At 62.8% G+C, this 14,600-nt stretch overlaps 1 protein-coding gene across 16 annotated transcripts in view; it reads right to left on the bottom strand.

Annotated features, from left to right (window-relative positions):
- LOC122476031 (rho guanine nucleotide exchange factor 2) overlaps nt 1-14,329 on the bottom strand; it is a 29,514-nt gene extending 15,185 nt beyond the window's left edge. For 2 of the 16 annotated variants that reach the window (XM_043568197.1, XM_043568207.1), the window contains exons 1-2: nt 3,769-6,658; nt 1,521-1,665 (exon numbers count right to left, since the gene is read on the bottom strand). In XM_043568197.1, the coding sequence (XP_043424132.1) occupies nt 1,521-1,665; nt 3,769-3,831 (208 nt within the window). In that variant the 5' untranslated portion in view covers nt 3,832-6,658. Of the gene's footprint in view, nt 1-1,520; nt 1,666-1,866; nt 2,401-3,768; nt 6,659-8,307; nt 8,498-8,713; nt 8,761-12,367; nt 12,592-13,610; nt 13,651-14,237 lie in introns of those variants that run through there. The other 14 variants (XM_043568195.1, XM_043568192.1, XM_043568205.1 and 11 more) reach the window with 14 other exon arrangements.
- Nucleotides 14,330-14,600: the final 271 nt, after the last annotated feature.

Here is a 14,600-nt window from a genome sequence, read left to right as displayed (position 1 = left end):
GGTCAGCCCCCCAGTGGCAGAGCCGGGATTGAAACCCTGGTCGTGTTCTTTCCGATGAACCACATGTTCACCCACCAACTGTAGCCAGGCCTAAGCACTTCGCAGGCGAGTAGAGCCGGTGCTGGAGCGGGGACAGGCCCTGCCCGGTCCCTCTCCAAAGCCCGTCGGCCCTCCCCACCCACCGCTCGGCTCTGACTCCTGCCTGCCCCTTCCAGGCCCGGGGCCTGTCCCCCACCCAGGGCAGACCCACAGCCCCCACACTCCACCTGCTCCTCTCCCATCACCCACCCTGCCATGGGGTAAAAGAGGAGGAAAGGAAAGGAAGAGTGGCCAGGCCTGGGCAGTGAGGCTGTCCCTGTCCCCAACACGCCTCAGCCCTCTGCCCTCTCCCGCTTCCTCCGCCTCGTCCAACACAGGAAACTCTGCCGCCTCCTTCAGACAATACCCAGCCCCAGGCTCACTTCCACAAATACAAGGCCAGCAGGGTGGGGTGGAGGGGAGGGCGGGAGGGGGCTGGGGCTGCCCCACTCCCCCGGAGCTCCCTTCTTCTACCCCCAGCACCCAGTGTCTCTGGATCAAACCTCCGCTTTCCACCTGCTCTCAAAATAGCACTTGCTGCCTGCCTCCCCGGTTCCCCTGGCAACAAGCTTCCCGATGGGGACCTCTGTCAGGCCTCTGCGGGGTCTAGACTGGGGTTCCCTCCTCGCCCTCCTCACTCTAAGTCGGGGACTGAGGAAGCGGGGAGGCCTCACTGGTTCTTCCAGGGGCTCCTGCCCCCATTCCACGGGGGCTGAGAGGCTAGAGCCCCGGTCCTGCCGTGGCAGCAGGTGAAGATCTCAGAGGCGCTGCAGCCAGAGGCCGCTCTGCTATACGCTGGGGGGAGCAGGAGCCTTCTGGGCGGGCGCGCAGGCGTGCGGGGAAGGACGGCACCCGCCTTATACCTCCTGCTTGCAGGGCAACCCTCAGATGCGGGCGAAGGTCAGGAGTTCCGACCTCTACCCCCCACACACACACACATCCCTGCTCTTCTCCCTCTTTCTATCAGTCACACTAGAAATTTGAGACGGATGGTCCTGATCCTGTCCTCTGCTTCAAACTGCAGAGGCTAAAAAATTTCAGGCTCCACCCAGTCGATAGAAAGGGAGGAGCAAAAAGGGACCCTGGCGCCCCGAATGTCCAGTCCTGCCCAGGAAGACCGGCAGGACCAGGTGCAAGGCCCAGCCGGCCACCCGGCTCCCCTCACCGCCCCCCGCCCCCAGGACATTCCTGATCCTTCTCCAAGTAGTCCCCCTAACCCTCAGCAGCTGCTCGGGGAGCCAGGGGACACCCAGCGGACAACAGCTGCAAGGGGAGCCACCGGCCTCCCCTCCCCCGTGCCCCCGGCCACCATCCCTCGCAGGGAGGGAAGGGAAGCACTGGGCCCGGCTGGGACGCCGGGAGAGTGACCCTGTGCATCCGGGGCAGAAAGGACGGAGGGCAAGGCTGGGGTCAGAGCGACATCCAGGGTGCAAACGACTCACTTGGACAGATGAGGGCTTCCTTGGCCGTGATGCTTTTGTTGCAGGCATAGCACATGGTCATGCCCGACACGGAGATGGTGGTGAAGAGGTGCCCGTTGGTGTAGCGGGCGTCCTTGGCTTCCTTCATCTTCTCCTTCTCCCGGGTCTGCGGAAGGGGCGAGAGACGGGAAGTGAGGCCGGGAGACAGCCGGCGCCCGAGGCGTCCAGAGACAGGCAGGTCGAGGGAGCAGAGCCCGCGTGGGGCTGCCGGAGACATAGCGCTTCCCACGGGAGGGTCCGCCACGGGGTCAGCGGCAGCCGTCGGGAGCGACCGGCCTCGACCTCGCCGGCCCCCACCCCGGCCTACCTGGCCCCTGCGGCTGGGCTGCCTCCGGTGGCCGCTCATCTCCCCGGCTCCAGCCCCTGCGTCCTCACCGCACCTCCCAGCCCTGCTGCACTCGCCCCCGGGCTGCTGTGCGCTCTCCTGCGAGCAGGGAAGATGCGCAGAGGAGGGAGAGCAGGCGAAGCAGAGGGTGCCAGCTCACCAGCGCGTTCCAATCCATGGGAGTTAGCTGCTCTGATAACCATGACAACGGGTGTCGCGGGCTAGGCAGTCACGGTGGGGGGCAGGAGAGCCCCTTCTCAGATTGGCTGGAGGGCAGAATGCCTCCACTGTCGCCCCCCACCCAGAGGTCAGGACCCCACTCGAGGGTCCCCGTGGGAGGCCAGAGCCTGGTCACTCCTCCTCCCTGGGCTCTTTGAGGAAGGAAACTCAGCCCACGGGTCTCCTTCCTTCCAGCAGGAAGCCGGACTTTTATTCCTCATGCTGCCCTCCAAAACCTAGGCTAGTGCCCGCGGCCACTGCCCACTCCCATCCCGAGCCCCTTCTGGCTCCACCCTCCACCCTCTGGCCACGACACCGGTCTTCCGGCTCCGGCAACACGGGGCACAGAGTACCTTCCTTGGGGTCCCGGAGGCTGGCATCCCTGTCCCGGCCTTCCCTCCTCCTGCAGCCCCAGCCTCTGCAGGTCAAGTCTCCTCTCCTCTGCCCCTCAAGTCCCTAAGCTTCCCCAAGAGCCCGAGATGGTGGGAAAATGGGCTGCCTTTCTTCCTGCCTATTCCAGTACCTTCCTCAGTGGTCACCTCAGACCCCTGGAGTCCCTGTACAGAGAGGGTAGCACACAGGACAGGGGCTGGCAAGACCCGCCCCACCCGCCCCCGCCAGATTTCCAAGCTCTCAGGAACCAGAGTGGGGCTCAGATTGCTGAAGCTGAGGGCAGGCGACCTAAAGTGGAAGACACTGCCCAGGGCCTTGGGACAGAGGATGTAAAGCCAGGGGACAGCCCTTGGCCTGGGCCCTCTCGGCCCCTGCACACAGCAGCTGGGAGGCTGGGGGGAACCACACTGCGCTGGTGCAGGGCTGGTGCTCCGGGCTCGGGACAGAAAAGGGAAGTGTGTAGGAGCTGAGTCAACAGCACAGTGGCCACAGTGCCTAAGGCCTCTGCGGTCCAGGGTCCTCCCCTCACCCCCGACTCAGAAGCTCCAGGTCTGTCAGCCAACAATCACAGCCTGGGGGTCTCAGGGTCTGTTCCCCACTTCCGATCACCCGCTTTCCCCCCTCCTCCTCCTCTTCCCATTTCCTCGTCTCCTCCCTCCTCCGGGTCATCTCCCCACCCCCAGCCTTCCCCTTCTCACCCGCTCCCCCCGCCCTGCTCCCAGGCCTGGTTAGGGAAGCTGACTCCTGTGGTCCTGGCCTCCAGTGTTCCAGGCCTCCAATTTTCTACGCTGGTACCTACCCATCTGGACCTCTAGAAAATTCTCCCTTTGGGCTAACTTCACCTGTCTTGCCCCAAATTATAGCTCCTTAGAAGATCAAGTCCTCCTCGGAATCACAACCGTATAGGACCTCAAAGACCAAGTGCCTGCATCTCTCCCCTTGCCGCACACCCTCTCTCCCCTGCACTCCTGGCCTCCTCTAGGACACCGATGAGAAGTCTGAACGCTCACTGGGCTTGAATTGAAAGCAGCAAACCAGCAAACATGAAAATCACACGGGAAAAACCACATCTGGAAGGGGTAGCGGTGCGGGTCCACCCCGTGCAAGTCCCCTCCCCACCCCCTGCGCCCTCCGCCACCTGGAGGCTCCCCCTGTACAGAGGCAGGGGAGGGAGGGCGAGGACGTGCAGCCAGAGCACAGGGCTTCTGGGCCCTTCCCTGCCTGCCATCGACGCCCCACAGAGGACCCAGACCCTCTGCTCCCCACACTCACCCTCTCTCCGAGGGGCCCCCTCTGTAGGTGAGCCAGCAGCGGGCAGCAGCCACAGCAGCACATCCCACCTCGGGCAGCTAGCGGCCCTGGCACCGCCTAGTGCTATTGTCCTGTGGCAGCCTGTGCCCGCCCCAGGGCTCGGCCAGGGGGACGGAAGGACCCAGGACCCGCCACTGGGGGGAGGCTGTCCCTGAGACACAGTGAGTGGTGCCCGCCTCTGCATCCTACTCTTTTCCAGGTATTCTGAGGACGGTCCCGCTGGGCTCCAACCCACCCGCTGTCCTGCGGCGAGCACTGGGCCACGACCCCTGATCTACACTGGCCGCGCCGAACGTGCAGAAGCCCTTGCTTCGGGGCTCAGTCCTCCGACTGGTCAGCCCTGCTCATCCGCCCCACAGAAGCCTGGCATCGGGAGGCAGGGAGGAAGGCGCACTGGGTCGGTCCCCTGGCTCGGCGGCCTGTCCAACAGGCACTGGGCGCACATTTGCAAGGGAAGGGAGGACGATCGCGAGGAGGGACGGCGGGCACTGAGGCCCGGGGTCCAGCAGCACCCTCACCCCGCTCCGGGGACCCCTCAGTCCTCACTGGAGCACCCCCCCTTCTTTCTACTCCACTTCCTTTGAGCCTAGACCCTGAGGGTTTCCTCTGGGGGCCCGGAGAGGCCGACCCAAAGCTCCCCTCCATTGTCCCTCCAGATCGCGGTCGCTTGGGGGCAAGAAAGGCGAGGGGACGAGGGCAGGGTCCCCGTCTTCCCCCTGCTCCGCACTGTGCCTCCCTCGGCGGCGAAATGAGGAAAATGGTGCTGTGTGTGAGGAAGGCACTGGGAGCTGGGCTCCCTGGTGGGCAGCAGTGAGTGGCAGAGCCCCCCAGGCAGGTGGGCGCCTCTCCCAGCAAGGCCCCGTCACTCATTCTTCCACCGGGCGTCCACGCCGCGACCTCCGGGGCAGTCATGTGGTGCTCAGAGCCACAGCCCCTTCCTCAAGATGGTGAGGCCCCTGCAGGGTGACCAGAAGGCACCCGAGGGTCCCGCTGGGATCCAAGTCACCTGCGGCTCAGCGCCTGACCAGCCGGGGCGCAGAGTCATAGGCTGTGGAGTGCACGGGGTCGTGGGGATGGGGGCTTTGGGCAGACAGAGGGTGCCCGGCCACAGGACTGAGAGGAAGGCCAGGCTCTGCTCCTTTGTGAGCTTCCCCGCGACAAGATAAAGGCAGCAGCCCGAGGAGAAGGTGGCCAAAGCCGGAAACGTAACACAGAAAGACATCACCGGACACACAAAGGCACTTAACAAATGCTTGCTCGATGAATGAGAATGACACGCCAGACAACGGGGGCGGAGGGGGCACACTGGCGGAGCAGCAGAGGGGCGCTAAGGGCCATGGGGAATAAAATCAGGCCGGGGACCCTGCAACTCAGGCCTCCTGGACCCCAGCCTGCCCCCTGCCCGGCCACACCTGTCGGGTCAGGAGAGAGACAGCAGAGGGGAGGGCGGGGGGGGAGAGGCAAACAGACGGGCATTTGTGCAGGCGAACAATAGCCGTGCCAGGACTCCCTGCCCTCCTGGCACAGGGCAGGCCGGCTGGGCTGGGAGGGGGCAGCTGCTGCCTGCACCCCCTCCCCCAAGACACACAAACAAACCCAGGAGGGTCCAGCCAGCTTCCCTCAGCCATATCTCTCACCAGCTCCAGGAGCCCTGGCCAATCTGCTCACTCAGGCTACTAGACGGCCCTCAAACCAGAGACGGAAGCTAAAAATGGAACTGCTTCCAGAAAGCTCGAGCCCCCTAATCTGGTGACCGCGGCTCAAGACAGTAACCCAGAGCATCTGGGGACAGACAGCCACACACACACACACTCAACACAGGTCACACGCCTGCATGGGATTCACACATTCAGATCTGTCCCCTCCAGGATCCAAGGTCGGTTCCAGGGAAGCCAGGACTGAGCTCAGGCCCCTCTCTCTGTCCTTTGCTGAGCCCAGCCGGCCCTTCCCCAGGCACCAACAACCCCTGCAGCAGTGACTTCCCTTCCTCGGCTCGGTCCTGAACCTCCATGACCCTAGAACCTCTTCCTGTGCCCCTAAAAGCTTCAAACACCCCGGGACCCTCGGTTCCTGCAAAACTTCCTTACAAAACTGCCAGCCAGCCGGGTCAGCCCCTCCCTGCTCACCCAGCCCTCCTCCCCGGGCCCAGCTCCTCTCCCAGTCCATCCTGCACACAAAGCCAGCCACCTCTCCTTACCCAGAACAAAGAAATCGCCTCTCCCTCTCTCCCACTCCACCTGCCCCACACACGCCAATGCTGGGGGCCTGGAGACTCCAAGGGGACCCCAGCCTCCAGGGCCGTCCTGGAGGCCCCTGCTGGCCCCTAGACAGGAAAGGACCCTTTGTTCTGACACACGAAGGTTAGGATTTGGGTGGGGGAAGAGCAGGGGGCCAGAGGGAAAGGGGCCTGTGGGGTCTGGAGCCAGGGAAGGTAGGAAGCAGAAAGAATGGGGAGTGGAGAGAAAGGGGTGACGGGAACAGACACGTGGGGAGGGGCTGCAGTCAGCCTCTGTGAAGCTGGGAGGAACGGGGTATCCTCCCTCACAGTTTCTCCTTTTCTGAGAAGTCCCGGGTGTCAGGCAGGGAAGGGGGCAGGGGTGTGGGCTCAGGGCTTGGTCTGACCCATCCCTCCAAATAGGTAGCAGGGGAGACCATCTTCCTCAAATAATCTCATTTCCAGCAGGGCCCCTCTACTTCCCACCACAGTATAAAAAGAAAGGAGACAGCTGGTGCGCTGGGGGAGGGGGAAGAGGGGATCCAGGGTTTGTTGGCCAAGCACCAACTCCCCCCTTCTGTAACCACAGCTTTCCGGAGGCGGCCCTCCCCTTCCGACCAACCCAAACCGACAACCACCCTCCTCCTGCGGCGCTCTGCCCTCAGATCCACCCACTCAGTCCCCCCCCCAAGCCCCCACTCCCCAAACCACAGCAGGCCCCAGGACAGAAGGCGCCCCAGTCCCCCCGCTACTAGAAAGACCAAGGCATGAGGACCCAGGTATCTGGCCCCCCAGCTCTTTCCGATGAAGAAGGACTCCAGTATCTACCCTTCCAGAGGCCCTGTCTACACCCCTCTCCAGGTCTGCCCCCCACGGCTCCCTCTTGGCTTTCCTTTTTAGGGTGGAACCAAATTTCCGTGGTTTCAAAAAAACCTCTCCGCCCCCCTTTGGCTCTACTCCAGGGTCTCAGCTCAAACGGTTGAAAAATAAACAGACTCTCAGGGCTGGGGCCTGGCCGGGCCGGGGTTGAGCAGAGCCCGTCTGCCACCCCACGGCTCCAGCACACTTCCTGTCTTAGGCTCTGCTCAAATCCCCAGTTGCCTTCCTGTTGGCAGAATCTCATCCCGGCCCCCCGAAGGGAAAGTTCCAGGATGGAACCTCTCCCAACTTAGCCTGGAGACAGGTAGCCACGCTAGGAGTTAGGAGGAGTGTGGGAGGGCTTTCCACCATTTTCCAGGGCTCCCAGAGGGCACTGCCCCCTTGCTGCAAGCACCGTGGGGGTGATGGGCACTGGGGCAGAGGGAAGGGCACTGGGGGCAGGGCACTGGCGGCAGAGGGAAGCCAGAGATTAAACCAGCTATTGGCGGGGGCCTGGCCCTCCTGATAATGGGTACAGTGCAGGCGACCTGGCTGCTGGGAGGCGCTGTCTGCATGCCACGGGCTGCCAGCTCTAACCTGTTCACGGACACCTCATTTCCCCGGGGTCTGGGGTGTGCAGAGGTCATGGCCTTGGAGAGTGGGCCTGGCTACAAAGACAGGGATAAAGGATACTTGGGAAGGAGCGAGGGCCAAGGATAATTATACCCCAGACTCTGGAAATGGAAGGTGAATGGGTCCCAGGATGAAGAGTGAAGGAAGGGCTAGGGAGAGGAGGGAGGAGGGGCGACAGGGGCACAGAGCCGGCCAGCCGGTCACCCTCGGGGTTTCACGCAGGGAGAACAGGGGGCTTGGAAGCTGGCGGGTCACACAGGGACGGCGACCCGAGGCCCTGTGTTCCAGAAACAGGTGTGCCCAGGGCCCCGGAGGACGGAGGAAAGGATCCCAACTACACAAAGACCTCTGCTCCCGGCGCCTGAGGGTGATGGCTCCTGGGGGGAAGTACGCCGTCCCGACCCCAGCCACCCGCCTACCAGAGGGGAGAAGTGAATCACAGCTGGAAAGTCCATCTGCGGGGGGAGGAGGGGCTGACTTTTGTCTGGGGGGTGGGGGGGCGGCGGCGGCGGTGCGGGCGGGAGGAACCGGGAAACCACCCCTCCAGGCCCCTGCGCCGGATGGCGGGGACAAAGGGGGATGAGCACGCCGGCGACCGCGGGGCGCAGGGGCCCCCGGGCCGAGGGGAGCCCCGCCGACACGCGCACCTCCCTCCTCCCGCGCGGTCCCTTCCCGGAGCAACTTTCTTCCGGGCGGTCGGGCCGGGAGGGGGTGGGGGTGGGGGGCGGCGCGGGACGCCCCCCGGGGCCCGGCGCTCCCTCCCGGCCCCGCCGCCCCGCGCCCCCAGAGCCCACCTTGCTCGCCAGCTCCCGGCTCCGCTCGGTCCGCGCGCGCGTGAGCGACTCGATCCGAGACATGGTCGGGGCGGCGGCGGCGGCGGGCGGTCCCGGGACAGGAAGGCGGCTCGCGCGCGCGGCCCCGCGCAGTTCCTCAAACGCGAGCCTCCCCGCGGGCCGGGGGCGGGGGCCGCCGGGCCGGGCCCGGGGCGCTGGCCGCCGCTCGCCCCGCCGGCCCTGCGCGCCCTGCCCGCGCCCTGCCCGCGCCGACCTCTACCCGGGAGCCCCGCGGCCCCCCGCCCCGCGCGCTCTGCAGGGAGCCCCGCCGCCCGCGCCGCCAGGCCCCGCGCGCCGCTGGGGGCAGGGCAGGGGGAGGGCGGGGGAAGCGAGGGGAAGCGAGGGGAAGCGAGAGGCCGGTCTTTACCGGGCGTGGAGGCGAGGGTGCGCGCCCGAGGACTCTCCCGCGAGCCCCCCGCCCCGCCCCGAGCGGCGGCCGCCCCCGGCCCCGCCCCCGGCCCGAGCCCCGCCCCGGCCCGGCCCCGCCCCCGGCCCGGGCGCGGGCCCCGCCCCCTCTCGGGAGGCCGGGGAAGTCCTTCCTGGTGTCTAACCCCGCTTCCCTCCGTTGGCTGTTAGGCCAGAGCCGAAAGGCTGGACACCTGCCCGCCCCCGCTCCGGGGGGCACTCAGGGCCTGGCCAGTCTCCCCACAAGCGGCGGCGTGCAGTGGGGCATTGTTTCGGGGCCCTCTGACGCAGCCTGAGCCACCCTCCACCTTTGCGAGTTTCCTGCTGCTGCAAACTTCCTCCCCCAATCTAACTATAATCCTTCACACTGCAGTTCATTTCTGCCTCTCAGGCTCTCGCATTTCTCTGCAGAGCCTTGGGGCAGAGCATCCTGTGTCTGCACGGTCCTGCCTGACTCTGGTCCCAAAAAGTGTAGGGGAAGGAGGGAGAGGAGGCCCAACCCAGATGCCGCAGCTCCCGGCCCGGCTCAGAGGCAGCTCCAGCCAGTGTTTCCAGCCCAGCTCAGCACTCCCCTTAGGTGCCAATTTTAGCCTCTGCCACTATTTTGGGCTTCGCTGCCTCACCACTGGCTGAGCCCGTTGGGCTCCTCACCCCCAGCACCACCTCCACATGCTCCCCTAGCCTCCCTCCTGCCTAACAACTCTTTCATCACCTCCTTCCTCGCCCATTCCACTGTTTAAGAATCCATGTACCGCAAAGACCAGAAAACAGGAGAGGGGATAAGCCCATTTCAGGCCGGATGGAAATTAGAAAGCAAAAAGGACTTTCCCAGGGCCAGGAGGCAGGCTGGTTCCCCCAGGCTTGCACCTGCGGGGAAGACCTTATGGGAAGGCCCTAGGAACTCCCCCAAACCAGAAATCCTGGCCCAGAACCCCAGACTTGACCTCCCCGCAGTGAGCAGGCAGGGCTGAGGAATGTACTAAATATAAAAACAGAACAGACAACCAGAAGCCAGAATCTTGGCCTGGTGGCTCCACCCACTGGGGGCCCAGAGACCAGGGGTGGGCCAGGACCTGAACTTTTCTCCCAGACCTAGGGTGGGAGAGTGCCCCAAGCAAAGGACGGAATCTTAAAGGGCCACACTGTAGTGTGGGCACCCAGTGGGCGGAGCCATGAGGCCAGGACCCGAATCGCAGGGTTTGAGGGAACTCTCAGGCAGGCCTCAGACTCAGGTCTCTGTGAAGGAAGCAGACCTAAGGCTCCAGCCCTTTCCTGCCTCCACCCCCATCTTCAGTGAGCTCTGTGTCCCAGCCTGGCCCTCGCTCAATGCCCACCTCTTCCGCTTCGGAGATGAGTGGCCAGGAAGGGGGTTTGGGAGTGGGTACAGGAAACCCATCTACCTTGAGGAACAGCTGGGCTTTTAGAGAGCTAAGCCTGCTGCCTGACTTGATTTTCATCTTATGCATCCCGGGAACACTTCCAAACCCAAACCCTTGCGTCGTCATCTCCCTATCCCCGCCCCACTCCTATCCACTGATATTTCCCGTTATTTTCAGAAATTATTTTTTAGATACCCCATAACAAAAGGCAACCCGAATTTCTGCCAGAACCTAAAAGTAGCCACCACCAGAGCCCGAAACTCTTGACCTTGGGATCGTGAGTTCAAGCCCCACGTTGGGTGTGGAGATTACTTTAAAATAAGAATCGTCAGGGGTGGCTCAGTCGGTTAAGCGTCCAACTTCGGCTCAGGTCACAACCTCACAGTTCGTGGGTTCGGGCCCCGTGTCAGGCTCTGTGCCGACAGCTCAGAGCCTGGAGCCTGCTTTGGATTCTGTGTCTCCCTCTCTCTCTGCCCCTCCCCCACTCACACTCTGTCTCTTCTGTCTCTCTCAACATTAAAAAACAATTTTTTAATAAAATAAAAGAGAATGAAAATCTTTTTACAAAGCAACAACAAAAAAGCTTTGGGTCTGCAATACCGCCCTGCCTCCTGGTAACTGTAGGATCTCAGGGAAGTAATGGACCCGCTGCGTTCGTTGTCTTGTCTACAAAATGGAGATTAAAATACTTATCTTTGTCAGAGTGTTATGAAAATGAAATGGGATGGCCTCTGGAAAAGTGTTTTGTCCACCTCGATGACTCTAATCAAATAGGAAGGAATAAGCCACTTCCTCTCTCCAGCCCCGCCCCCTGATGTTGACCTGCCAGGCGCAGTCCCGAGCTGGGAGGAGGGGAAGGGGTTTAGTGAGGCAGGCACACGCACTCGTGAGTGTGGAACAGCACTGGGCCGGAGACCCTGGTGGGGAAGGGCGAGTCTGGCCAGACGCTGACTCGCTCGGGCTCTTTCCCGCTGCCTATCCGGGTCCCACACTGCCCACACCCCCCTTCACCTGGTTACTTTACTTCTCACCGAACTTGGGCCAAGGGTGGACAAACGCAGAAGACCCCTGGGGATCGGGATGCCCCCCACCCCGGGCAGCACAGACTCCCCCTGCGGGGAAAGAAGGCAGCTCCCCCAGCACACTCTCCTACCCTGAGCTAAGAGAGCTCCTGAGGACGCTGGCCGGAGACCCAGGTCCCTGGAGAGCTAAGTCTCTCGTGGGAGAAAAGAAGCTTCACTGCCCCACTGCCCTCCCCACCCCCGGCTTTAAGATTCCAGCCGCTCCTGCTCAGACTGCCTGGTCCCCTGCCTCAACCCCCCCACCCCACCCCCTCCGGCCTGTGGTGAGAAGGTGCTAACCAGCGGGTTTCTCCTCTGCCTGACCCGGAGGAAGGCCAAAAGGCTGGCGGGGGAGCAAGCCCCGCCCGGCCCCGGGGGGCGAGGGGTGAGAATCCCGGGGCTCTTCCAGGTGAATATGGAGGTTTTCTCTGCAGTCTTTCTCCATGCTCAGCAGCCGCCCCAGGTTGGAAGGTGCATGCACACTTGGGGAGGCCCCGAGAGGAAAAGGGGGGTGCTCATTCTGCCAGGAAATGGAGAACGCGGAAAGGCATTGGAGCAGCAGCCAGAGCTCCTGGTCTCGCAGCGCCGGGGTCGGTAATAAGGGACCCGGGAGGATAGTTTCACCTTCCCGGGGTCAGAACTGGACGTGGCCCTACACGCGTGGCTGTGCGTGCGTTTCCACAACGTCGTACTTTCCTGGTTCCCACGCTGCCTGGGGTCTAATTGCAACTCCGGCAGCTGCTGCACCCACCCATACAATTCCGAGTGGAAAGGCACTTTGCAAACCCTTATAGACGCTCCGAAGAAGTAAAAAGTAGGGCCGTAATTATGATCATTATCCTTCTTCCCCAGTGGTTCCGATCCCTGCTGCCCACCTCTTAGCCACGTGAGGCCGGAAGAGAGGTAGGGCTCAGCCACTCTTCCCCTCTCCCAGCTGTCCACAGCGGGCTGCGGAGCTGGAGGCAGGGGGACAGGGGGGCGCAGAGGAAAGGTGACCCTCCCCCCATGCAGGGAGGGAGTCTGGGAGAAACACCACGTGCTTCTTCCAAACCTGAACCATTGCCCTGGGTGTCGGTCTCCCGGGGAAGCTGGGGACAGAGCAGAAGGTGGGGTGCAGAGGAGGGGAACCGAGGAGGGCAGGGGGGCCAGGCCTCCTGCTTCCCCGCTGACTCCTACCTTGGCCTTTCCGGTCATGCCCAGGAGGAAACTGAGGGTCCGGCGCAGGGGGGAGTCCGCCCAGGTACCTGAGCCCCCTTCCAGTTGGCTACAGCTGCAGAGAGAAAAAGAAGAGGTGAAGGGCTGGAGGCTGAGCTGGAAAAGAAAAGCAAGATGTTCCCGGAGAGATGGTGGACGGAGGCGCCATGCCCGGAGGGGAGAAAGGAGGTCCGAGAAAGGACTGAGAAAGCCCCTGGCCCCACCCCCACCTCCCGGATGTGCGCGGCTGCTGCCCAGGCACCTCAGTGTGTGAGGAAAACTCTGGGCTCCTCCCAGATAAGTGCAGACCCTCCCCCTTCCTACCTAACTCAGGCCCGGCCTCTGCCGGCACTGCTTCCCGACCAAAGATGCGGGGTGAGGGCCCCCCAGTGGGGCATGTTCCCCTCAAAACACAAGAGCCCTGTGTACGACCCTCTCTGCTGTGTGGAAAGGGCCTCTGGGCCCAAAGCCAATCAGGAGTGGATTTCCTGGGATTTCATCAGCCCCATCCCATGAGCTAATCCCAAACCCAGAGCCAGGAGGATGTGTCAGCTAGAGATTTTCAGGGTCACAAATCAGAGCTTGGCATCTTAAAGGGCCCTGGCTAGCTCATCCAGCCGCACTGTCTGGGAGGGCCCGGCCGCTCTAACCAGGCTTCAGCTGCAGGGGCCAAATAAACAGGTGCCGATTTTGTGTGCTGATTTTTCTGGGCACCGAAAACTCCCAGGCTCCCGCAGTTCGAGGGCTGGGCCTCAGCCCCTGCCCTCCCACCCAGGGCTCCACAGCCCCTGCCCAGCTCCCCGTAGAGCCACTCCCCTCTGGTTATGATCTGAACCTCCAAGTCTGATGCATGGGGTCCTTAGTCACCGTGTCTCCCTGAGACTGGCCAGTAGCTGATCTGCCCACCCCCCTTCCTGGCCTCGACAACTCCCTCTCCCCTCTTCATCTGACAGCCTGGGGTCTGGATACTACTCTCCTTTCCCTAACTGCTTCACTCTCCCATGAGGCTACTGGGAGCTCTGTAACCCTCCCTGGCCACTGAATGAGGAGAGGGTGAATTCTGTAAAGCTCGGGGACAGGGCCTTTTGGAGGCCTAGGATCAGAAATGTTAAAGGGAGCGATGTTTCAGGAAGCAGAGACCCTTGGTGCTACAAGATCCGTGGACCAGTCCCACTGCCCCTCTTCCATCGGGGCCTCTGAAGGGCTCTGGGTCTCCCAAACTCACCTTCGGCTGAGGTCAGTGGCGGAGGGCTGGCATAAATTCCCTGCCAACACAAAAGGAGACGAGAAGTGTCCGGCTAAAGCCAGACAAAGACGCCCGGGGCTGCCTCCCCCACCCCCTCCACCTGGATCAGGTTCCCATGCTGCAGGTGCATGTGACTGGCACTGGAGTGGGGGGGGGGGGGGTCTGAGCGGCGCAGAGCTGAAGAACTGAGAGGCCAGGGAGCAGAGCACGGGACCCTGTAGAGCAGGGGGTGGGAGCCTGAGTCTCAGCTCCGTCTCTGCAGAACCGAATGGAGACAGCAGAGGTCTCGCACTGAGCCTCCAGTGCCTCATCTTGAGGACAAGGTACATGGCAGGTAACTGTCCTTCATCTCCTGTGACGGGGAGGGGGGGGCAGGGGAGGGGGACTGGAGAGCCGCACTCTGTCCTATGTCCTCCTTCATTGGAAGGAGAGTTCTGAATTCAGACCTCTCATTTGAATAGAGGCATGTTGGTGTTTCCAAGGGTGTGTGGTTAAGCAGCACCCAGGACACCCAGACTCTAAACGGCTGGCGGTGGGCGGTGAGGGACAGTGGTGAGACAGACAGGGGAAGGGGCCACCACTGCCTTGCCTCCCACCTCCACTCACCAGCCGGGTCGGAACAGCCCAAGAGACAACTGATGCCACTCATGGACGCAGACTTGGAAAGCATGCCCGTGGCCGAGCGGTCCAAAGGGCCAACGGATGGATGACAGCAGCTCTGACCCTAGAATCGCATCAAGAACCCTCACTCAAAGTCAGGCCTCACCCCTCCCGCTCCCTGTGCCCTTCTTCCCTGTCCTGCACACCTGCCACGTTCCACCTGAAATCCTCGGGAAGTTAAGCCCACTGTTCGGCGTGCAGCACTCTGCTGCAATTCGAGCCCAAAGCAGGAAACATCTTAGAAAAAATTTACACTGAAGGGTTTCCAGAGGTGACAGACTCAAACTATGGAGGCCAGGCAGGTAATAA

The sequence above is a fragment of the Prionailurus bengalensis genome, chromosome E4 (assembly GCF_016509475.1).
Source record: "Prionailurus bengalensis isolate Pbe53 chromosome E4, Fcat_Pben_1.1_paternal_pri, whole genome shotgun sequence".
Lineage (NCBI taxonomy): Eukaryota > Metazoa > Chordata > Mammalia > Carnivora > Felidae > Prionailurus > Prionailurus bengalensis.
Note: the sequence above shows the minus strand (reverse complement) of the source record. Positions and strands in the feature narration are given on the sequence as shown.